The sequence below is a fragment of the Euleptes europaea genome, chromosome 3 (genome assembly GCF_029931775.1).
Source record: "Euleptes europaea isolate rEulEur1 chromosome 3, rEulEur1.hap1, whole genome shotgun sequence".
NCBI classification, from domain to species: Eukaryota; Metazoa; Chordata; class Lepidosauria; order Squamata; family Sphaerodactylidae; genus Euleptes; species Euleptes europaea.
The window spans coordinates 83,311,981-83,338,319 of record NC_079314.1 but is presented as its reverse complement, the minus strand read 5'-3'; the positions used below and the strand labels follow the sequence as shown (position 1 = coordinate 83,338,319).

General features: G+C 42.3%; 1 protein-coding gene across 2 annotated transcripts in view; it reads left to right on the top strand.

The window, feature by feature from the left end:
• Positions 1–26,339, top strand: part of NTN4 (netrin 4) — a 44,662-nt gene that overhangs the window by 1,178 nt on the left and 17,145 nt on the right. For both annotated transcript variants that reach the window (XM_056846688.1, XM_056846687.1), the window contains exon 2: positions 24,023–24,301. In XM_056846688.1, coding sequence (XP_056702666.1) covers positions 24,023–24,301 — 279 coding nt within the window. The remainder of the gene's footprint in view (positions 1–24,022; positions 24,302–26,339) is intronic.

Genomic DNA, 26,339 nt, shown 5'->3' with positions numbered 1-26,339 from the left:
TTATACAGACAGGTTAGTGGTAACTATTTTTCCCCTGAAGAGCAAAATGCAACTGAAAAACACAATTTAGACCAAGAAAATTGCACAGTGGGAAATAGTTAGAGGGGAAATAGCAGTTTCTTTTGCCTCCTGAATTTGTCTTTTTTTTAAAGTCAGGATATCAGTCACAAATCTCATGCTTTATTAATCGTTTGATATTGATGCAGCAACAATCTTATTGTGACTAGAGGAGATCAAAGAGAAGATGCATTGGTAGAGAGTCTTTTCTGAAGAGAAAGGTGGGAGTGAGTGGGTGAGTCCACTTCCAGTATATGGGCCCCAGGCTGTGAAGGACTTTAAAGGTAGGCACCCGCACTTTGAGTTGGATCTGGAATCAAACGGCTAACCAGTGAAATGAGCTCAGAATAGGTGTAATATGCTCCCTACATTGAGCCCCAGATAGCAAATGGGCTGCGGTATTTTGCTCCAGTTGAAATTTCTGAGTTATTGGAGGGCCGCATGAGAGAAGCGAAACATGGGGAGAATGATAAATAGCAACTGCATCAACAGATGGTCTCTGTGATTAAGTGTTCATTAGACAGTGGTAGTAAATGGTTGAGAAAGTGAGCTGTCATTCAGGAGTTCTTCCATTTGCTATAACCTAATCCCACTCCCTACTCTCCCACTGGTAGACTCCCTGATATCTATGTTTGAAGCTTCACTTTTCAGGAAGACAATGAAGCCAGTGTGATGTAGTGGTTAAGAGCAGTGGTTTGGAGCGGTGGACTCTAATCTGGAGAACCAGAGGTTGATTCCCCACTCCTCCACATGAGCGGCAGATGCTCATCTGGTGAACTGGGTTGGTTTCCCCACTCCTACACTTTAAACCAGCTGGGCGACCTTGATCTAGTCACAGCTCTCTTAGAGCTCTCTCAGCCCCACCTACCTCACAGGGTGTCTGTTGTGGGGAGGAGAAGGGAAGGTGATTGTAAGTAGTTTTGATGCTTCCTTAAATGGTAGAGAAAGTCAGCATATAAAAACTAACCCTTCTTCTTCTTCAAGACAATATTATCAATTTCGTGAAGGGCTTTGCACTAATAAGCTGTCTGCATTTACAGTTTGTTCTGTTTCATGGGCCCCTGCTTTGATCCTGCAATGATTAATGGGCCACAAATGTTTAGCTAGCAGTTGATATGGATGGGACAGAGTTTTAGGTATTGGCTGTGTTCTCTGTAGCCTTCTCAGGTGCATGCTGGGAGTGCACATGTCTTTGGAGGTTTGTGGCCAACAGGGTCTCCTTTTGCCATAGAGCACAGTTACTTTGTTCCTCTCTATGAGGGAGACAACGCTCACATTTCATTAAAGATGGTTGTTAAATTCACATCCAGTTTCCATTTGTTATGAAGCAGAGAATTGGAGGCAGTGGTGTGTTTCAGTGTGTTGCACACACATTTGGTTTTAGCAACTGTGTGTGTGTTATGTGTGAAGAGCTCCTGCCTTGAGGCACAGTCTCCCCCTCCCTAGTGAGCCTTTTCCCCACTTGTGCTTATCTGTGTGGGGTGCTTTGCCCTTGCAGCCCAGTTGCGCTTAACAGAATTGAAAACCTAAATGAGAAGACAAGTGTTATTTATATTCATTTTTTTGTTTCCCTGGGTGATATTTTGAGTACCTGTATGCAGTGTTCATGCAGTGAGCTTCCTGTGTGCACAGTGCCTCATTACCAAAGTCTCCATTTATGTATTTATTTTTATAGACATCGGGGCAGGGTGATGTAATCCCATGAAGAGCACCGTGATAAATCATATCTGCCTTCCCTAAGTGGGTCTTACATGTTTCTAGATGCACAAGTGGTTTATGAGTTTGCAGCATATTATCCTGTGTTGTACCTGTGGAGGCAGAGAGAGATAAAGGGGGGAGCCAACTATATGGGGCTTTCAATTTACTTTAATTGGAATGTTTAAAGTTATGTCACTTCTTTTGTAGGCATAATATGACATTATATAAAAAGGGTGAGAGACGGCTCTAAATTAACATAGAATTTGAACCAACGTCCATTCCTCTCTCCCTGTACTCCGATTCTGCCCATTTCCCCCTCTGTGTTGGCAGAATCCTGATGGCAAAAAATCAGTACAATGTTGTCCTTTGCCCAGGGATGCCAGCCTCCAGGTGGTACGTGGGGATTCCCCAGAATTACAGCTCGTATCGAGACTACAGAAATCAGTTCCCCTGGAGAAAATGGATGATTTGGAGGGTGGACTTTGTGGCATTGTAACCTATAGGCATTGGAGCTTCACATTGTAACCTATAGGCATTTGTGGCATTGAAAACCTATAGGAGTTCTCCAACTTGTAGCTGGCAATCCTACCGCCCCCAACCCCTGCCAGAGGCCAGGGAATACCTGGCAACCCTAGCTCTGCTGATGTAGCAACACCTGAGTATACTCGTTAGTCTTTAGCACCAAATTCTGACAAATGGTTTGTTTTATTTTTGCACCAGCATACAGGGATTTAAGAGTAGTACTATCTATCACGCCACAGTGGGCATGTCAGGTGTATGATCATGCTAACAGTTTAGCAGCAGCTGTGAAAATTTCAACATTATTTCAAGATAATACTGTGTAGAATGCAGAGTTTTGGAGATTAGGCAGATGGCATATTAATGTTGGCTACCTTTTAACATGACATATTTATTTGCAAAGTAATAGCCAAAAGTTTCTGGTGACCAGATGGCAAGACTGCACATTTTGCAAACATGGTATTTAATTTATCACAGCATGCTACATTCCAGCAGTGACTCTTAACTACCAAAAGCAACATGTATCCACGTTAATAACACCAGAGGTTAATGAATTGTTTTGAATTACGGAAGGCTCACTTACAGCCCATTCCTGAGATTTCGGCAGCCGGGGACGCCAAGGCCGAGGCGCCACCGCGGTGCTTCCAAAGCTGTTTCCCGGCCACTGAAATGTCAAAAAAAGCCTTTTAGAGTCTTTGTTTTTTTAAATGGGGCTTTTTGCCCCATTGAAAACAGCTGTTTGTCCTGGTAGATACCTGGGGCGAAAGGGGACAGGAGGCTGCCTACAGGCAACTCGGCCCCCCTGCACGCCCCGGGAACACCCCCTGGCACATCCCCCAGAACACTGGCATGGGCCTTTATGCTGGTAGGACACCGGCGGAAGGCCCAGCCGGTGTCCCTGGGCAGTGCTGCTGTGGCAGCGCCGGGAGACCAGCGTCCGGGCCTCCCTGCCAGCGGCTGTGCCATCCTGCATAGCGTAAGTGGCACTGCCGCCGGCAGCCGGGCCACTTACACCGGCGTAGCCCCTTCCTGGCCTCCTGAGGACTTTCATCCTCGGAGGTCAGGAATGCGCTGTTATAGTAGTGCTCAATTTCCAACAATAATTTTGGTTGAAACAGCAAGTTAAACTGCATAGTTATCACAGGGTATATTTATCTTTAAAATGGTCTTATGCAGTAGTATTTCTATGTTATGTATCACAAGTGGCAAGTGTTAGCAAAAATAAATATTACGTTCAATGATGAATTAAACGGTCCTACTATTAGTTCAAGCACTAAATATAAATCCATAGCTGTCACTGAATTTCAAGTTTAAGGCAATAACAATGAGGCACAATTTTCTGGGGCGGACCCTGAGGAGGGGGGTTTGGAGAGGGGAGGGACTTCAATGTCTGTGCGCAGTCTTGCTCACCACCCGAAAAACCTTCTGCTGGAGCAGAGGAGGGACCTGGAAAGCCTAGGGTGACATCACATCCTGATGCTTACTAGGACTGTTTACGGGGTGCTTTGCCATTGCCTTCCCCAGTTTACCCTCAGCAAGCTGGGTACTCATTTTACCAACCTTGGAAGGATGGAAGGCTGAGTCAACCTTGAGCCGCCTACCTGAAACCAACTTCGGTTGGGATCCAACTCAGGTTGCGAGCAGAGCTTTGACTGCAGTACTACAGTTTACCACTCTGTGCCACGGGGCTCCTAAATTATACATAAAGATTATTAAAATATATGCTTCCTTATGGACAAAGTCTCAGCGCTGAATTTGGCCACTTTAGAGGTGGTCTCATTGGAGCACATGGAGAACTTTGCAAGTACCGTATATACTCGTGTATAGGCTGAGTTTTTCAGCCCCAAAAAAGGGCAGAAAAATCCCAACTCGGCCTATACACAGGTCAATACGGTAGGTGGAGGGAGGGGGGGAACTTGCCGCCGCCACCTCCAGCGCGCCTTCCCCCGGGCCAGGAGCGGCCTGCGCAGCCTCCTGCGCACCGGGGGGGGGGGCGCCGCCGCCAGCTGATCGCCGCCTCTCCCGGTAAGTAGGGGGTTCAGGGGCTCTTCCCCCTCCCCCCCTAGGGTGGCGCTGGGGTCGGGGTGGGTCTGGAGGGCCTGGGAGGCCGGGCGGGAGGGCGACCTGGGGGTTGTATAAGCCGACCCTCGGCTTATACGCGGGTGCCTAATTTCCCATTTTTGGGGTGAAATTAGGCACCTCGGCTTATATGCGGGTCGGCTTATACGCGAGTATATACGGTAGGTCCCCAAAACTACAGAAAATTTAGAATTTCCCCAAATGTACAAATTTAGAAGTGGGTCCTACTTCATAATGTTTGAGAATCACTGTTTTAGCCATATGCTCTGTGCATTAATAGTGAATAAATATTGTTCAGTTTTCTCTGGGCTAATTATACATTAGTTTGTTAACTCTTCATTGATTTCGAATGTCTGACCTATACCTTCTCAATATAAAATAATACATTTTCAACAGCTTCGGGTGTTTTTAATGTGTATTGTCTTCTGTCTTTTCAAACTGCTTAGGTGCTTTATTTCACTATATATTGATCAATGCATCCTGGTAACAATTAGGTTGTTTGGTTATGAGCTTGTCAGGAGACCATGGTTAATCTAAATTATGCCTTGTTAATTTCCTGCCTCTGGCCATTTCTGCTAAAAGACTTTTGATCCTGACAACAAGAGAAATAGTCTTGTATTGGGATGTGGCAAATAGAACTATTACGCTGTTGTAATATTTATTTCAGGAGAACTATCACTTTAAAAGAATATCTGATTTTCTGGTGTGGTATAACAGCTTTAACAAAACTAAAATTTCTGACAGAATATTTTTTCATGCTAAATATGGGATGCCGCTTGTGAACTCCTGTTTAGAAGAATAATAGGATGCAGACTACATTCAGATAAATAGTTCCAGCCTGAAATAACACAACAAATATCCAGAAGCAACAATATTAATATTATTTTGGTAGCTACTGTTTGTCATATGGGAGTGAGAAAAGGTGCACTGACCTGGAAAGGCTGAAATTCAATTAATTAGTGATAAATAAGTTCTACCTGATCTGGATAGTCCAGACTTGCCCAATCTCATCAGATCTTGGAAGCTAAGCAGGCTCTGTCCTGGTCAGTATTTGGATGGGAGACTACCAAGGAATACCAGGGATGCTATGCAGATGCAGGGAATGGCAAACTACCTCTGAACATCTTGTGCCTTGAAAACCCTATGGGATTGCCATGAGTCATCTGCGACTTGACAGCAAAAAGAAGAAGAAAAGAAAGATATAAGATGTTCTAAAGATATATAGGTCCCATTCTCCTTTACACCTGGTCATCTTATTTATCAATCCTTATTTGAAACTGAATGATGGATAATAGATGTGCTGCAAACCAGCCAAGACAATTCTTCTACAACAAAGAGAAAGAAATATTATTATATTGTTGCCCAATCCTCACCTGGAGTGTGATACTCTTTTCTTTGCCAGTTTTTAAATTCTCCTGTTTGGCATTCTTATCATAATCATTTATTTCATACATTACTTCAGTGGAAATGATTTTCCTCTAAGTTTGTTTAGAGTCACAGCACCATGCTGCCATCTGATTAAGATAAGTGTTTTATCTTAGCAAAACTAAAGTAAACTTAAACTGGATATCTTGTCTACATCAAGGATACATCAAGTAAGGGCATCTGGCTGCTGCCTCCTGTCCTTTGCTCATGATAGTTGGTAAGAGGAGGGGAACTCTCAGCTGAAGATGGAGCCTGGCGTGATGGAAAAGTGCCTTGGCCGCTGCCTTGTCTCCCTCGCTGATGACTAGAGTTGTGCACATGCACAAAATCGGTAAATTTTGGGTTTATTGGGCCCAATTTTTTTCTTTAAACCCGAAATAAACCGAATACCCATACTGGTAAATTTAGGTATTCGGCTTATTTTCGGGTTTATCAAAAAATTCAGGCCCATTATAAATTATGGGGATTTTTTTCAAAGCTCCTGGGGGCATTTTTGGAAGTAGAGTCCCCAAATTTGCAGCATGGCTGCAAGAGACTCTCCTTAGACGGTCACCAAAGTTTGGTGAACATTGGGACAGGGGGTCCAATTTTATGAGCCAGCAAAGGGGTCACCCCCATCCTCCAGGCATTTGCGAGCCACGCTATCCATCGGTTTTCAGGTTCAAAAGTTCAGCGTTGCTGAGGACTGACAGAAAGAGCCAAATGCCTGGCTGGCACCTCAAGATCTGGGGGCTGCCTTCGTTTTTTGGTTGCTTTGGATGATGTCCATGCAAATTAGCTTCCAATGGGGGGGAAAAAGCTTAAATGCAAGAGAAATAAGGAATTGAAAACATTCCTTTTGGTGGCAAATGACATCCTGTGAACCGTCCTTTATTGTGGTCATGAAAAACCTGATTCCAAGAGATGGTCACGGTGCAGGGAAACAAAGCCTCTACTTAGGGCAACCTTCTTTTGGAAAGCAGGTTTTCATGGGGGGGCGGATATCGGAGCCGGCTGAAGTCATGACCACGGGGGATGTCTGAAGGAGATTGCTTATCCACATGGATGAAGAAAATCCTTTGGAAGCCTGGTGGGTGGCTGTTGAAGCCAGCTCTTTTAGTTGAAGGATATATCCCTCCAGGCTTTTTCGGGAATCGCCTATTCGGCTTTGGCTTTATCCCCAGGTTTTGGAGTTTGGTAAACCTGACATTTACCAAAACGGCAAATTTCGGGTTTATTTTCAGTTCGGGTTTATCAATATGCACAATCCTACTGATGACAAAGTTTCTCATGTATCAAAGCTGATAAAGAACTCTGAGTCCTTGGGGGATTTTTCACGGAGATTTGCTGCTGCTTTGATGCTGATTTGCGTCGGAGTCAAATTTTGGTTATTCACTGCAGATCCGGCTTTTCCCTGATAGAGGTATAAAAGCCGCGTTATGTCAGCAGCAAACCAAACCACTTCTGAGCCGTACTTTCCAGTAGAAGCGCGTTTTGTTGCTCGGATGCCCATGAAAAAATGTTTGCTTCGGTTCCGCTGTCCCTCCCCATGATGTCTCCTTTCTCCTCCCCCAAGAACGGTGATTGGCTGGGGGAGTTTCACGCTCGGACAAGAATACCGCCCCTTTTGCTGCCTGCCTGCCTAGAGTCCTGGCACTTCTCTCCCTCCGTCTTGGAGGCTGGCGGGCGGGCAGGCGGCACACCTTCCCCGCCCCTCACCCGGGATGGGCCTTGGAGCTGGGCCCACACCTCCAAGCCCAGGGGGACGTCGGACAGACGGCTCCAGGGGGAGACCGGCAGGGCCACGCCATGTACTCCTCGCGCGCTGGGGGTGGTGGTGGTGGCAGCTCAGTCTAGGGCAGCTGGACCCGTGGGGGGGATGTTCAAGGGAAGGAGCTGTTGGCCCCTCTACCCCAGCGGGGAGGGGGATTTTTGAGAAATCGGATGGGAAAAATGTGCATCCTGAGAGCGGAAAACCCAAGGCAAAACTCCCTCCCATCACTCTTCTGAAGAGGGGCGGCCAGCCTGCTCTGGGTCTCCCTCCTCTCTCTCGATGCACTGTGGCCGGATCATAGCCGGCGTGCAAGCCATGGGCCTTCTTTCCTCTCCCCCCCCCCCGCCATGCCCCTCTACCCCAGTGGGGAGGGGGGATTTTTGAGAATTCGGATAGGAAAAATATGCATCCTGAGAGCCGTAAACCTAAGGCAAAACTCCCTCCCATCACTCATCTGAAGAGGGGCGGCCAGCCTGCTCTTATCTCCCTCCTCTCTCTCTATGCACTGTGGCCGGATCATGGCCAGCGCGCAAGCCAGGGGCCTTCTTTCCTCTCCCCCCCCCCCGCCATGCCCCTCTACCCCAGCGGGGAGGGGGGATTTTTGAGAAATTGGATGGGAAAAATGTGCATCCTGAGAGCGGAAAACCCAAGGCAAAACTCCCTCCCATCACTCTTCTGAAGAGGGGCGGCCAGCCTCCTCTGGGTCTCCCTCCTCTCTCGATGTACTGTGGCCGGATCATGGCCGGCGCGCAAGCCAGGGGCCTTCTTTCCTCTCCCCCCCCCCCCCCGCCATGCACACTGGCTGGATCGGGGCTGGCACGCAAGCTAGGAGCCCTCCTGTCTCTCACAATGCAATGTGGCCGGATCATGGCCGGCGCGCAAGCCAGGGACCTTCTTTCCTCTCCCCCCCCCCCCGCCATTCCCACTTTCAGCTAAACTCTTCTCTGGGCACATGGATGCAATTCCTGCCCCCCCCAATCCTGTCTATCATTAAAGGGCAATGGGTTCCACACTTATAGAAAACAGAGGGAAGCTTTGAGGAAAGCGCTGCCTTTGCCCTCCCCCCCAATTTGGAATATGACTGTTCCAAAAGCAGAACAGAGCGAGGGTGGAAGAAAAATGGAGGAGACCAGAGGGACTGGTGCTTGTTTTTTGCGCTGGGGCTGGTGAACCGCATGAGGTAATCTGCTGGGCGGAGTTGGGGCGGAGCTGGGGGCAGGCATAAACAATGAGCCTGTTGGAAGGGGAGGCCTCCTGCAAAAGGGACAGACCAAACCGTTGTCAAATACAGCGTGCTTTGTTCCCATGAAAAGCCAAAACTACATCGAGATTGACAGGGATAAATCGCGGCCATGAAAAAAAATTTAAATCGTGTTTTTTTTTAGTCCGTGGCAAAACGGAAGCAAAATCTACAGTGAAAAATGCCCCCTTGGGAAACAGCTGCTAGATGGACCAGTGTTCACACTCAGTGAAGAGCAGCTTCATATATTTAAGGTTGATTCAAAGAAGATTTAAGTTTTTATCCCTTCTTACTATCTGGCATACGTGATTTTTTTTTTGTAATGAACACATCACAGTCTATTTTACCAGCTAAACGATAGATTCCCATGTTATTGAAAGCAACCCGTTTTAGACAAAGGTTATACAAGTCTATAATGGTACACGCAAGTGGTATTTACCATTTTAGTATATACAACTCTATAATGATGCCTCATAATTTGAAAAAGCAAGAGAATAATGCTACATCTCATTGAACCAGAGAAACCCAGGTAGGCAGAACTCAAGTATCCAAACTGGGACTTCAGCCAAGATGCTTGGAATAGTAGGTTTACTCTCATGGAAAGTGCCATGGAATGTTTAATGGACACAAGAAACTAGGCTGTTGGTCTGCATCTCATTACAAACATGTTGCTTGGGAACTGGTTCAGTTGCCAGAAAAAATATGCCATTCCTATTGACCTGCAAAAGAAATTCCTGCAAACACCGTATCTTATATTGAGGGGGCCTTTAACCTAAGCTTGCATAGGTTTTAAGAGCGAATCAACTTATGAATAGCCTGTACTGACTGTTGTTTTTGCACAAGGACACTTAACTGTTGAGATTGCCCCTCTTCCTTGCTGATGCTATATTGGGAAGGCCTTGGACAAGATGCAGATCCTCAGACATAGAGTGGTGAGGGAGATCTATTCCCATTGTTTGCTTCCCAATCATGAATACATCGAAGGAGAACAGCAATCACAGGGGAGAAGTTCTATAAATGCTAAAAATCAAAAGAACACAATTTATACCATCATTGCTTCCATCAAACTATATACCCTTTTCTGCTGCCCCCCCCCAGTTGAAATGGGAGGAACTGTAGGGGGGTTGGTTCTTGTTGGTTATCCGGGCTGTGTGACCATGGTCTTGGTATTTTCTTTCCTGACATTTTGCCAGCAGCTGTGGCAGGCATCTTCAGAGGAGTAACACTGAAGGACAGTATCTCTCCTTCAGTGTTACTCTTTCAGTGTTAGTCCTTCAGTGTTACTCCTCTGAAGATGCCTGCCACAGCTGCTGGCGAAACGTCAGGAAAGAAAATACCAAGACCACGGTCACACAGCCCGGATAACCTACAAGAACCAATGAACTCTGACCGTGAAAGCCTTCGACAATATTTTGTAGGGGGGTTGTTTGGGGGGGAGGGAACTCTCTGTGTATGTTGCTGGGTGGATTCTGAAGTAGCAGAACACCATGTGTATGAGGAGGGGCTGTGGCTCAGTGGTAGATCATTTGCTTGACATGAAGAAGGTCCCAGGTTCAATCCCTGGCATCTCCAGTTAAAAGGACCAGGCACTGGCTGATGTCAAAGATCTCTACCTGAGCCACTGCCAGTCTGAGTAGACAATACTGACCTTGATGGACCAAGCCTCTGATTTGGTATAAAGCATGTGTTCCTGTGTTCATTAATATGGTGTCAGTTCTGGCAGTATGCCATAAGACTTTGATGTCACCATTTGAAGATTCACCCATTGGGGTAATGATGGCAAACTCGCCTCAGCTTGATTTGAAGTGGGCTCAGCTAATATGAGCTCTTTTCCCAAAAGAATTAGAAAAATAGCAACCTTGCCCTAAAACCTAGCAGTGGGGGAAGAGAAGGGCTTGCAGGAGGCTTCTCTGCTGGCCTCCGTTCCTTCTTGGCATCTTGAACAACTGAAATGTCACCATCTCAGATGCCAAGAACAATTACGTGTCCCAGCATTTCTTTCACCTATAATGTTATAATCTATTTAGACCTGGTTGTAATTAGCAGAATAAGTAGGGTTGTCAGGTCCCTCTTTGCCACCGGCGGGAGATTTTTGGGGTGGAGCCTGAGGAGGGTGGGGTTTGGGGAGGGGATGGACTTCAATGCCATAGAGTTCAATTGCCAAGGCGGCCATTTTTCTCCAGGTGGTCTGATCTCTATCGGCTGGAGATCAGCTGAATCAGCAGGAGATTTCCTGCTACTACCTGACAGTTGGCAACCCTAAGAATAAGTGTGTCTTAAATGCATTCAGCAAGGATTATGGATAGGAGATTATGATACAATGATACAAGGAAAGCAGCAAACATTTTGTATTTACATGCATGAACTAGAGTAAAGACGTGTCTGTCCCCAACTCAAAACAGAAATCTGGGTGAGGAGGCAAACCTTGAAGAATGTGCAAAAACGTGCGTCTTAGAAGGTCTCCCTGACATCTCCACAAATGGCAAAATAAGGACAGCATGTTAAACAAATGTTGTACAAGTGGGCTCTGGCCTCTGAAAACTCTTACGGCAACACATTAGTTTTTAAGGTGACATGGAACTAGCTGTGCGTTTTTGAAGCTGCAGGCTTTTGCTGGTGTGTGTTATGCACAGAAGTAGGGGCTTGTTCTGTGGTTCTGGGGAGTCAGCCAGTTTTTCGGATGACTTTGCTTCTGCAGCTCACTTGTTCTTGCTCTCCCTCTCTCTTTGGCTTAGTTTTGGGATGAGGTTCAACCTTTGTTGATCTGACATACATCAACAACTAGTGAAGGCATGCCAAATCCAAGGACATAAATCTTCAGGGAAGGAGGAAACTTGCCTGAGGGGAGAGAATTTAAATATCATCTTTCTTGCTGATGGACCAAAAGGCTTCTCCATAGTTCAGGATAGTGTTTATTGCTTTTCCCATGCAGTACAGTGTAGCTTCTTTCAAAAGAAAAGCTCATGATTAAAGAGCTCATTGAAATGAAGATTTTGCTTTTAAATGTGGGTATCTTGCCTCTTATCTACAAAGATTTGTGGCAAGGAAACAAAGACTTCATTTATATATGCTTGATCTTGTATTCTCAAAGTAGTTTAAAGAATGGAGTTTTTTAAAACAAAGAATTGTGGGGATTTTTTCTCCTTAATGAAATATTAATTCACCATATAAAAATGCATTATATTTTAATTGAACTGTTATCCCCAGTTTTAAACACTCAGGATGAGAGGGTTAAATAAATAAAAATAAATGCAGCATGGTAGGTAGAAACTAGATAAGTGCATATTGCCTGTGATTCTATGCCACATTTGTTTAATTTCTTCCTCTCATGCGACTGTTAAATGTGCACAGGAAAATGTGGTAGCAATATCTGTGTCAAGATGCTGCCTCTGTATGGTGAATGTACAGGCAGATTGGGGCACTAAAATGACTTGGGAGCAAGCCAAGCCAAGGACACCCCCCACACACACACACACACACACATACGCACAGCCCTGGCAGACCCACAGGGACCTCTGAGCTCAGACTCAGGCAGCCAGTCATGATGACAGGTGTCGGCTTTACCTGTCACGGCTGCTGAGTGGCCACTGCAGGGCTGCCAACACTACTTTGACTCAGTTTGCTCCTGGCTATCATCAGCCCTCCAGGGTGGCAGCAGCCCATTGGGAACTTTCCTGATAAGCTAGAGGGCCAGCAGCCCCTGGGAGATGGTGATCCATGTTATCATCTAAACAAATACTAGCCTGAGATCCAGGCTGAAAGTCATGGTGCCTCTGTGCTGGATCTGTGGTAGGAATAGGCAGCAGTCCAAACATCCTCTTCTGTATTGTGGTGTTAATTTAATTTCAACAAGGAGTGGCTTGTGGAGCAGGGCAGATAGTCAATGTATTTTTAAAAGGGACTTTTTTAGTGCTCTAATCACATTATATTTGATATAGCTATAGCATTAGTATTTCATTCCTTCATAATGGTGGCGGCGGGGGATGAGGGTTACAGCCTTGTTATGAGGGGGAAATTCTGTTGGATGCTGTTTCAAACATTAGGGAGAGGCCTGCCTATCACTGGAGAAGGAACAGGCAGCTTAAAAATTTTAAATAGTGTAAAAACATAGAAGTACCATCACAAATGGAACAGTATACAGTATCAGATGAGGAATATACAGTTTACTAGTAGCATATACTAGAACAAATCACATAAAATTGACAAGTAAAGACATATTTTTAATAACAGACTCACAAAACCTGTTTTAACTTTAGCTTTGCACATAACCAGATTGATGCAAATCTGTAAACAGCTGTCTTCACAAAACACGAGGCAACTTTTCAAGCAAGGATGGTCATGGGGGGAAAAACACGAGTTCTTGGCAGAGGGAGTTTGACTTTGCACTCAAATTTAGGAATGCAGTGGCCACATCTAACCATGCAGGGCAAAGTGTGGAGGGGAGAATGGCAGGAGCAAATTAGATTGTGACTCAATAAAATGCTATCCTAAAGATCCACCTATATAGATGTAGGCTTCTTTGCCTGACTAACACACTGCAAGAAGTAGTTATTACGAGAGACGTATGGACTTTCATGGTTTGTCTTGACTAGGTTGCTGCTGTTAGCTGTACCTGTCATTTTGGTGATTGATGCACATCTGTAGCATCAGTTTGTGGGGGGGGGGAGAACAGTTCATTACCTCCATAGATCACTCTTCTATAAAAAGCAGCACAACATCAAAAGCTAGTTAACTGGGAATTTCTGGGTCAGGTGATAGAAACAAAAATTGGGTCCTGCACAAAGATAACTCCCATGAATAAAAGTCCATTACCTCTCATAATATTTGCTTTTTAAACATTACAATAAAGCAGAGGAAACCTTGGCACTGCACAAGTGGCAGCAGTCAGAGTGGTGTATTTTGTCATACTGGGCTGAGCAGAAATCTGCCTTAACGGGCACAAAATGTATAATCTCAGCAAACAATTAAACAAGTGTACTTTCTGATTTCCGTCAAAGTATCCGTTTTTAGATTATGGCAACTTTTTAAACAATTTATCTGTCAATACTCTGTGGGCCTCATGATTTCTAATTCTGCACTTTTTGCACTGGTACAAAATGAAAGCTGAAATGCACAATGCAACTTTATAAATGCTATTATTAACACTTTTCACTACAAAGGGAGAGGCATCTGTCACCCAGAATCCACTTCATTTGATAGCCAGACAAAGATACTGTATAGTAGAAGAGGACTCTAAGCAACAGTGGTCCACTTGAAGCTTAATAAACTTCCTGTGTCTTGTTAATCATTTACAGTTTCTGTCAAGAAGTCTCCTTTTACAAAAGGTGTGCTATATACAAGTTCATATTTTTATGTAGTTTAAGATTTGAGGGTATATATGCCAAGCATCTCAAACAAATCTTTGATACTTGAAAATAATTTTAATGGTAGTATGGGAACAGTTTAGAGGTTTTATTGCTGTTTTACTGATATTAGCGAAATAGGATAAATTTGTAGTCTGACAATGCATTTCAAACTGAAAAGGCCTAAAATGATGTACATTTAAATTGTTGACGTCCATGTCAACTTTAATCATTGACACTCAGCTACACTGCTGTTCTTTGAAACTGGCTCTTCGGATCTTCTGTGTGCCCCCTATTTGGGTGGAGAAGGCCAAACAGAAGCCTTCTGTTATTGGTGAGGGAGAGAAGGCAGCGGCCAGGCACCTTTCCATCATCCCTGGCTCCATGAACATAGCAACATTTGCAGAGACAGGATCTTCAGTGCCCTTCGGAAAGGGCACTCAAAACAAAGGCAAACCCTAGCAAAAAGTGCCCAGTAACACAAGGAAACGAAAAAGTCCAAAAAGTTAACTTTGAAATACAGGGCTGCTTCTTCCCCATATGCTCTTGAATGACCCTTGCTGCTGCTCCTGCTCCGGGTGCTTTCTTTCTCTGGCTTGGGCCTCCAAAGAAATAAGCAGTTCCCTCAGTTCAGCTCTAGGTCTTCTCTCTCCATGCTGCTGCAGACCAGAGGGGTTGAGGCTGTTGCTGTGGAGCAACTGGACTAGCTGCCCATGCTCTGGGACCTTTTGCTTCTTAGGCCCTAAATGCCAAACCTTTTAGTAGAAATGAAATAATACGTTAAAGAGAAAATGACATGGATTACACAGACATTAAGAGCTAACTGAGCAAGGTTCTGGGTCTGCTGTATGGGCATGGAAGTATGAGAGCAACCTCCCTTCACCCTTTGAAGTTGAAGTGCTTGGCTTGGACAGATCTCACAACATTTTCCCACTGTGGTGTAGGGTTGCCAGCTCCAGGTTGGGAAATACCTGGAGAATTTGGGGTGGAGCCTAGAGAAAGTGGGGTTTAAGGAGGAGTAGGGTTGCCAGGTCCCACTTTGCCAGGTTTTTGGGGCGGATCCTGAAGAGGGCAGGGTTTGGGGAGGGGAGGGACTTCAATGCCATAGAGTCCAATTGCTAAAGCAGCCATTTTTTCCAGGTGAACTGATTTCTATCGACTGGAGATCGGTTGTAATAGCAGGATATCTCCAGCTAGTACCTGGAGGCTGGCAACCCTAAGGAGGGGAGGGGCTTCAATGGGGTATAATGCCATAGAGCCCACCTTCCGAAGTGGCCATTTCCCCCAGGTGGACTGATCTCTGTCGCCTGGAGATCAGCTGTAATAGTGGGAGATCTCCAGCCACCACCTGGAGGTTGGCAACCTTACTGTGATGGCATGATATACTGTATATTTTATAACTCCACTGCAGATTCTTAAATAAAAGTTGAAAGCAGCAATTACAGAGGCAGTCTTCACATTATGGAAATTTCCCCTGTGGGCATACATATGTTTTACCCCACTCCTCAATTTACAGTTTCTACGAACCAATGAAACTGCCAGCTGCACATTTCCATAACACCCAGGAGTAATTGCTTTTAACTTTTACATCCCACTATAACCAGAGCTCAGTTGGCCCAATAAAATACTATACTTGTGCTTTTCAATTAATAATAATAAAGGTTATAAATTCATCAGCATTGTGGGTTCTTTCGTTGACAAAACTTTGCATTTAAGGGATAGAGTTGCATGCACAGAAAAGAAATGTGTGTGGTAGGAGCAAATAGTTGATCTTTAGGGTGTGAGCACTGAGATGTTCTACTTGATTTATTCAAAGCTCCTGCTCAGATCAAAAATCTAATATATCCTATGCACACATATAAAATGGAAACAGGGTGCAAAAAATGGGGTGGAAACCAAGACAGAAGGTGCACAGAATCAGCTATGCCAGTCATTTAAAATTGCCCTGATAAGGCTTTCTGTTTTCCCATACAGATTTTGCTAGATCATGGTTAATTTTAATTTGCATTGAAATGACCAGGCAGCATGCACATGAGTCACCAACAGATTTGGAAGGGACAGGTACCCTAGCGGCATCCCTGAACAAAAAATCTGTGCATATAATAGATAATTGGTTCCCAAATTTTTTTTTAATAAATATTTTTATTAGTTTTCAGTAATAAATAAGGATACAAGGGAAAAGAAAAGGGAAAGGGAAAACCATTGGTTAAACAATATTTAACATTTAAAAAATTCATAGTTCTACCCCCTTATAAGGTTCAAAATTACAGTCATTTATTAACGTAATACATTTGATCGTCGACTTAACTTTCTTATGACTCATAAGATTTTGTTGTTATTTTTTTATTTTGATATATTCATAGAAGGAATTCCATTTGTCTTTATTTGGTCTTTGAGTGTCTTTTTGTAATATTTCTGTTAAGTGTGCCATTGTTATATATTCGTAAGCTTTATCAATCCAAGTTTCGATTGTTGGTATTTTATCTGTTTTCCACAGTGATGCTAACACTGTTCTTGCCGCTGTAATTAAGTATTTTAGTATGACCTATTGGTCTTTACCGCTTTCGTCAGGTGTTTTACTCAGGAGGAATAGTTTAGGATCATATGTTATAGGTTGACCGATGATAACTTCTATGTTCTTATGTATTTTCTTCCAAAATTTTTGGACTGATGTACATGTCCACCAACAGTGATAAAAGGTGCCTCTAGCTTTACGACATTTCCAACTCAACCCAGATGTCGAACTGTTCATATTCTGGATAGCGCTCGGCGTGATGTACCACCTATGTAACATTTTCAACCAATTTTCCTGAATCCCTTGGCAGAGGGTAAATTTAAGATTTCTACGAAATAGCTGTTCCCATTCATCTGTTGTTATAATTTCATTAAAGTTTTCCATCCATTTGATTTGACATGACTTTACTTGTTCGTCTTCTGTATCGTGTGTCAGCAATAGCTTATATATTTTACCTAGTAGATGTTCTGTTGGCTTGCTTATCAATCTGTTCGAAATCTGTTTTTCCTTTTAGTACTCCCCGAGTTCCCAAACCTTGAACCAAAAGGACTTGTTTTTGTTGTGGACCTTTTGTTCTCACTGCCTGGCCTGAACATTCCTAACTCATTAATCAATTTTGCTGTACTGGCCTCAAAACTCACTGCAAAACCAGTCAAGAGGTGCACTAACATTTTAGATTTGCTGGACTATGGAAGAATAGAAAGCAAATTAAGCTGATTAGTTTTTTGGTTTGTTTCATACGCCTGCCTCTTTCATTCTGAAACCTTTAGTTTTGTTAAGTCCTTGCAGTGTTACAGTTCTTGCTGGAATGCTTATGAAAAAGTTCTACTGTCATTAGTAATTTCTATGCGTACAAGCAAAATCCTAATTTCTCCCTGTTAACTCCAAGCTCGAGCATCACACACCCTGGATTGATCCCTGTGGAAACTGTTTGGTAGGGTGAGCCCAAAATAGTTATAACTATTTAAGGATACTGCTTCTGAAAATATTGTCGAAGGCTTTCACGGTCAGAGTTCATTGGTTCTTGTGAGTTATCCGGGCTGTGTAACCGTGGTCTTGGTATTATACCAAGACCACGGTTATACAGCCCAGATAACCCACAAGAACCACTGCTGCTGAAATTCAAAATTAACAGTGCTCCTATAGACTGCTATTATTGTTTATTGCTGTACAGAGTCTTCTTAGAAACTGTTTTTTTTAAAAAAAACTTTCTGCTGTCCTGTGAATAGCAGGTGGTTAATGATCTAATTTCCTTCTTCCCCATTAGTAGTATCCAACAACTGAATGTTTTTAACTGTGTTAAGCTGCATGCATAGCGCTGCTCTGCCTTGCCAGCTGCTCTCACTAAGCCTCCAAAAGTTATATCCAGTTTATCATCTCCTGCCTTGCAAATATCTGGGCGATATCTTGCACAAATACTATTGATCCAAAATAGAAAGCTAAAGAGAAACCATATACATATTGATGTGTGTTTGTTTTTCAACTCAATCAACAAACGTAGGAAGTACAAACACCACACTTATGAAAATGTCCAAATTTGATAACAGCACTCTAAGCATGCAGTGGGCTTGCCTAGATAGTTGTGGCCTAAGGCAAGCAAGCTAATAGACTCAGTTGCAAGTGACATTGTGAGTTCCGTGAATCAGGTGTGTGGGACCTGCTGCTGCATTTACGATTTTCCAAAATTGCAGTTCATTAGGATCAGCTGAGTCCAAGAAACTGGACAAATGGATTTTAATCTAGAAAACTAAGCAACCAAAGCACTGGGCAGCAAATGATCTTTGCCTTGTAACTATAAATTTGGTATTTATGTCAAACACTGTCCACGTGTTTGACTGAAAATCTGCAGGCAGGCCAGAACACTAAAAAGCTATTGCTTGTCCAATATTAATTACTTCATTTCTCTACAATCTCTTATCTGAAAATTGATAAAATTGAGAGAAGAAATAAATTTATGATGCTGTTTTTGTTTATCTTTAATCAAAGGAAGCTATAGTGCTGGGTTTTATTGGGAAATTCTCAGCCTGTATTTTCCATCATCCTGCAAAAAGGAAATGAATGTCTAAAACTTGGATGTCATCCAAGCAATTTTCTTTCATATCTGAAGGCATCTCATGTTCATAAAGCCACTAAAAAGCCATTGTGGTCAGGACTGTACAGCATTTAAATAGGGATAAACAGAAAAAGCCTAGGGAAGTACAGAACTCCCAGCACTGTGATTTCTTTGGGTTTGTGTTCAGACCTGCCTTGTAGAGACTTTTTCCCTCTGGATAAGTATTAAAGGTTTGATGTATGATAGAAACAGAAACAAAAAGCTTTTAAAATTACTAATTATTTAGATTCCCCCATCAAAGGCTCAACATTTTGACTTAGGGCTAACACAACACATGAGCTCTGTCTTGCTGCCTTTTCTAACCTAAAGTTCCTACTGCTTCCAGGTTAATTGTCCTTTAAAGAAAAGGGTAGATACCAAAGATGTAGCCAATATATAGCAGAGGTGTCTAATTTCATTATACATGCAGGGAAGACTATTTGATGGTGTAATTGTCTCGGTTTTTTTACGTAGCTCTTCTAAAAGCTATAGATGCTTTCTAGTGCCTTCGATGCAGGCACTGAGACATCCAATTGTGGTTGTCTCCAGCACACTGGCCACAGCCACTGCTGGCATGTTGACAAAGTGCACAAAGCATACTGCTTCCATTCAGGTCTGAAATGTAAATTCTCTAAATACTTTTCTGTTCCCTCACAATTCTTCCCAACCCCAAATGCCCCAGTCTAAGTGAAGTCTGGCAGTTCTGGAAAGGAGCCAAGCCTTAGCCAGGAGAGAAATCCAGCTAAAACAAATGTAGGAGATGAGAAAATTACAGAGGGTTGGACTTGACAACCTTGAAGTCAACATCATTAATCTGTGGCACCCAGAAGTCACAAAAGGGACAGTCCATTGAAATGGTAGAACCAGGCTTCAGGTTATTATTTCCAAGCAATGAATTTGATAAAAGGGATGGCTTTTGGAAAAGTTTGCATTATCAAGACTTTGTACAGATGTCAAATCTCTTACTTTAAAACAGGGGTCCCCAATGTGGCACCCATGGGTGCCATGGTGCCAGCCAAATGTTTTTAGAAAGTGGGCAGAGTACGTTGGGACTCTTGCTTCTAACTGGCCATTGGAGAACTGGTTGTTAGTATTGCTAGAAACATTGTTAAACTCTGGAAGTTATCTGTCAGAAATTGTAGAGATATTTCAAAGACAAAAAGGCCCTTAGTGCAACCAGGAATAGAAACATCAGAATGATCTTGTTTAGATCAAATTATTAAGTCTTTCTAGGTTTCAGAGCAAAGTTCATTGCAAAATTTCATATGCAGTACGTGCAGATTCTGTTGGATCTGCCCTCACCTGGAGTATCTGCTGCCAATTACTGATAAAACTGGCATAGTTATAATTGTCGTGCACTGGTAACCTTGAGGTTAATGTACCCTGCACTACAAGAAAGGGATCAAGTGGATGACTATTGTATCGTTTTATTGATCTACAACTCGGTGGTTTCATAATTCACACAAAGAAGGGGGAAACTAAAGTTAGTCTGTCAGAATCATATGGCAGAATGACCACTATTGAAATGTTTGTACTCTTATGAAACTGTATTCTGCAGCCTCAAAGACAAGACACCATTGTTTGTTTGTTTGTTTACTTTATTAATTGTCCATTTTTCTCACTGAGACTTGGCAGATAATAGCAGTGGGGTAGCTGTGTTAAGTCTGTTGTAGCAAAACAAAACAGAAGTTCAGTGGTATCTTAAAGACTAACAACATTTATTCCAGTATGGCCTTCTGTGAGACAGAGATTACTTCTTTAGATACAATTGGAGAAAGCTTTCACCTATTGTATCTGAAGAAGTAATCTCTGTCTCACGAAAGGTCATACTGGAATAAATGTTGTTACCCTTTAAGGTGCTACTGGATTTCTGTTTTGTTTCAAGGCAGATTACACAGTGTAAATTGTAAATTGATGCAATCAACAGGGTGACTTGTCTAATAAGCAATTAAATAGGATGAGGATCTGAAACGAAGCATTAAGTAGGAAACATATTAGCCAGCATACCACTTCTTTCCTTTTGTACTTTATTTTTATACCCCACTTTCCTCTCTAGTGGGAGCCCAAAGCAGCAGACAACATTGTTCTCCCCTAGGGTTGCCAGGTCCAGGTTAGGAATTCTTGGAGATTTTGGAAGTGGAGCCTGAGAAGGAAGGGGTATAATGCCATAGAGTCCACTCTCCAAAGCAGCCATTTTCTGATCTCTGTAGCCTGGAGATCAGTTGTAATTCCAGGAGATCTCTAGAACCCACCTGGAGATTGGTAACCCCTTCTTTTTTTTATTCTTACAACAAGAACCTGTGAGAGACTAGGCTGAGAGAGTGTGACTGTTTCAAGATTATCCAAAAATCTTCTGTGGTAGAGTGAGGATTCAAGTATGGTTCTCCCTGATCTTAGTCAAACACATGTTGCTCTCACATAGGGTTGCCAACCTCCAGGTAGTACCAAGCTCAATTGTTAATTATAACAAGACTTTAGAGTTAAACAAAAACACCAAATACTATCATGCAGACATGAACATATATTAATCACCATATATGCTATAAAGATTACAATCCAAATCTCCAGTAAGATACTGAAATTATACAATAACAAATAAATGTATTATTTCAACTTTCAATAGAAAAATAGTCTCAGGGTATGTTCCATCACACAATTTCTAAAAGAATCCCTTCAAAATATAAGTCTCATAGGATTGCTCCACAGTATCAATGCAAGTTCCAAACGTAGGTATGAAGAAATTCAAACTAAGGCGAATCCAAAGGAAAAGTCCAAAGAAGTCCAAAACGACACCTCCGGGTTTAGTGTTCGTTTCGCGGTTGCTTCATCAGTTGTTGTCTCCTTATCAATTCATGTCGGGTTAATAAACCTCTAAAAATATTTTTAATAGCCCAAAGATCACAGTTAACCATTCAGTCTAATATAACCATTCATAAATTAATTACTACATTTTAATCAAGCATGCAACGGCTTACCATCATTTGACCAGCGTCCCGTAGGGTTTCTATCTATCTCTGATAGCTGGTAAGAAACCTCATTGCAAGCCTCCATTAAGAGACCTGAGTCTGCCGGCACAGCTGAGTGAAATCAAGACCACATAGCGATTTTTAAAGAAAGACAGATAGGTCGAACTCATCGTTCAAACCGGTGGGGGAGAGCGATTTAAATAAATAAATGTGCCTAAGTTCTTGCTGATGTAATATTTTGGCAATATCCTCCTGATGATAGGAACGAGGTTTATATTGCCACAGGGCAAAAAATAAAATGTCATTCTCAGAATGTCCCATCTTGAGATAATGTTCAGTAAGTGGTGCCTCAAGAGTTTTGGAGCGGATCCTGGTTTTATGCTCACTGATGCGGATTTTTAATTGGCGTAATGTTGAGCCAATACAATATTTGAAACATGGACAGAGGACCGCGTAAATAACATTTTTAGACTGGCAATTAGTGAAGTGTTGAAGAGTATATTTAAAATTGGAGGTAGAAGAGCTAAGTTCTTTAATAGGAAGGCTATATGGGCACATCACACATGAACCACATTTATGATGCCCACGAATATTGATCCTGGGTTTCTCCTCAAGTCTATCAGTATGGACCAGAAAATCACGAAGAGATCTGGTCTTCCTAAGACCAAATATGGGAAGTTCAGAGCAGCCAGGAATGGTGTCAATGACATGCCAATGACGGCGAATAATCTTCTGTATTTCATGGGTTAAATGAGTAAACTGCAAGGATGCAAAGACACCATTCCTGGCTAAAGAACTTAGCTCTTCTACCTCCAATTTTAAATATACTCTTCAACACTTCACTAATTGCCAGTCTAAAAATGTTATTTACGCGGTCCTCTGTCCATGTTTCAAATATTATATTGGCTCAACATTACGCCAATTAAAAATCCGCATCAGTGAGCATAAAACCAGGATCCGCTCCAAAACTCTTGAGGCACCACTTACTGAACATTATCTCAAGATGGGACATTCTGAGAATGACATTTTATTTTTTGCCCTGTGGCAATATAAACCTCGTTCCTATCATCAGGAGGATATTGCCAAAATATTACATCAGCAAGAACTTAGGCACATTTATTTATTTAAATCGCTCTCCCCCGCCGGTTTGAACGATGAGTTCGACCTATCTGTCTTTCTTTAAAAATCGCTATGTGGTCTTGATTTCACTCAGCTGTGCCGGCAGACTCAGGTCTCTTAATGGAGGCTTGCAATGAGGTTTCTTACCAGCTATCAGAGATAGATAGAAACCCTACGGGACGCTGGTCAAATGATGGTAAGCTGTTGCATGCTTGATTAAAATGTAGTAATTAATTTATGAATGGTTATATTAGACTGAATGGTTAGCTGTGATCTTTGGGCTATTAAAAATATTTTTAGAGGTTTATTAACCCGACATGAATTGATAAGGAGACAACAACTGATGAAGCAACCGCGAAACGAACACTAAACCCGGAGGTGTCGTTTTGGACTTCTTTGGACTTTTCCTTTGGATTCGCCTTAGTTTGAATTTCTTCATACCTACGTTTGGAACTTGCATTGATACTGTGGAGCAATCCTATGAGACTTATATTTTGAAGGGATTCTTTTAGAAATTGTGTGATGGAACATACCCTGAGACTATTTTTCTATTGAAAGTTGAAGTAATACATTTATTTGTTATTGTATAATTTCAGTATCTTACTGGAGATTTGGATTGTAATCTTTATAGCATATATGGTGATTAATATATGTTCATGTCTGCATGATAGTATTTGGTGTTTTTGTTTAACTCTAAAGTCTTGTTATAATTAACAATTGAGCTTGGTGCTGCTTGGTTCTCTCAACTTACATTATTCAGCATACGTTGTTATTGTTTAACCTCCAGGTAGGAGCTGGAGATTTCCCCCTATTACAACTGATCTCCAGCCGATAGAGATTAGTCCCCCTGGAGAAAATGGCCACTTTGGCAATTGGACTCTATGGCATTGAACTCCCTCCCCAAACCCTGCCCTCCTCAGGCTCCGCCCCCAAAATCTCTAGGTATTTCCCAACCTGGAGTTGGCAACCCTACCCTCACATGTTTCATTCAGAGCTGCTTCCCCAACAGAACTAGCAGCCCTTTCCAGGTGGAATGAGATTCTAAAATCCTTGCCATGCCCTATTTCCCAAAATTACTGTCTCTTCAGTAAATGAGCTATCCAGGGCTTGCTGTAGTTGTAGTGTCTGGTGATACATGGTGCCAGTAGCCCTCTGCAAGTATTTTGTTTGTATCTCTCTTTATTATGTACTTACTTAGCCTTCTTTTTTTTTAACAGGTCATATACCGAGCTCTGCCTCCACCTTTTTTTTCTGATGATCCTTACAGCCCTGAAGCTCAGACACAGCTGAAGATCACTAATCTTCGAGTGCAGCTGCTTAAACAACAATCTTGCCCTTGTCATAGCAATGACCTGAATGCAAAACTCCCACTGTTAACCTACTATGCTGTTTATGACTTCATTGTAAAGGGGAGCTGCTTTTGCAATGGCCATGCAGACCACTGTGTGCCCATCAAAGGATTCAGGCCTGTCAAAGGCGCAGGAGTCTTCCATGTGGTAAGTGTATGTTAGATGAGCTCTTTCCAATATCCGGGGTGGCCAGATCAATCTTGCAGCAATAAGAAATGTTGCTGAGACTGTTGCTTTCCGTTCGGTATTCGTGCCCTGAAGTAAGAGAAGCTTGTAATGCTCTTTTGGAATTATGATGTTCCAGACTAAGGAGCACCAAACAATATGAGATTTGTCATAATTTGAAGAGAATCTAAAAAAATTATCTAATCAGGCAAGAAAGACCTGGACTAGTTTAATCTGAATTAAACTGTCTATACACATCAACAAAGTGGGATGTCTAGAAATATCAACAAATGTAGTCCCAGCTCTGATATCAGTTGGTTTCCCTAAAATTGTCTTTATGTGGCCTAGTTGGAATATGTGTGACATAACACCCATCCCCAAGTTCTAATACAGACAGAACTGTGTTTGAATTGAAAAGAAGGAAGAAGTAGCAGGATTCGACAAAGAGCAAGATACCCTTCCTTCTTTATATGGCTTCTGCTTGCTAAAGGCACCTTAAATTGCTGCGAAGTTGATTTATAATTCCCTTTTGTCCTATATCTTTGCATATTTGGCCTATGAAAGCTTTTTTCTCTGTGTGTTCCTATAATGTCTACCATCATTGCAGGTTTGTTGTGGCAGGGAGTTCAAAACATTCTGCAATGTAAATAGAAATCGAGAGAGAAAAGTAGGCAACCTAGACTGCAAGTGGCTAGAGAAATTACACTGAGAAACACACATCATGAAGTATTTGAAAGTTTCACACACACACCAAAGACTCCAGGCAATTTGAAAAGAAGTAATTGAATATATTACTTCAGCAACAAAAAGACAATAGAAGGAAACATGCCCTAGTAACAGTCCATGTGTGAAAACTAGTCACTCATTTATCTTACACAAGTCATCTTTTGTAACACTGTGTGCAATTGTATAGTATAATGAGTGACATTATGCAGGAGTTGTCAAGCTCAGAAGGAAAGTGGTCAAGTGAAGTAAAATGGAACGAGTTAATGACAGAAAGAAAAATAGTGTGACAAAGGATTCTGGTTAAATTAACTTGCTTGTGTCAGTTTGCAAAATAGTGAAACATCTTGGGAAATGTGTCTGTTCAGCAATCCCCCATAAAGATTCAAAGCACCAGTGTCTAAAAGGAATGGATGAATGGAAATGGCTAGAAAACATCATCATTTTACAGTTGCTGCAATTTTGTCTTTAGAAACACATTGTGGCTATAGGTGAAACCCAAGGCCATGTAAATGAACATCCCAGTACAAAATTTCACTCTATACAACAGAAACGACTCCTTACTGATTTTGCTTTTTGAGCTTCTTTATTCTCCACAGCTGTTTTCTTATTGCTTGTTTATGAATTGTAAAGCCTGACAGCCACATTGTATTGTCAGCACTAACATAAATGATGCACAGCTCACCAACAAGCACCAAGTATTTATTTTTACTGAATTCAGACTTTAAAAAATCAACAGTAGTTTTGTCACTGACTTCAATTAAACATGAATGGCACCACTTGCATATTAAAAATAATCTCTTTAAAAAGCATACTAAAAAGATTAAGACCAGAATAAAATTATCCACACTGCCATTATACATAAAGAGAAAAATGAAGCATTTGAACAATAAACAAGTACCAATAAGGTGTTAGAACCAATTTCTAGGCTTGTTTTAACTGGTGAATAGGTATTCTATTTTTGAGAAAGCACAATGCAGGATCATGGAAAAACTTGGGAGACTAGGATTCCAAGGGAAAAAAATAGTAAAAGTATCTCCTGAGTTCCTGAAATGGAATGGCATAAACCACACTCCTTTGACTGAATTTGTATTCATTTATTGCGTTTTTATCCTGCCCTTCCTCCAGTATGCTGATGTCTGCATCAAGTCTGTAAGGTCAGTCAGACTGAGAGAGAGTGACTGGTCCAAGCTTACCCAGTAAGTTTTAAGGTTTAGTGAGAATCTGAACTCAGGTTTCCCCAGATGTAGTATCCCATACACTGAGGACTATACCATATTGACATTGCTCTTTACTT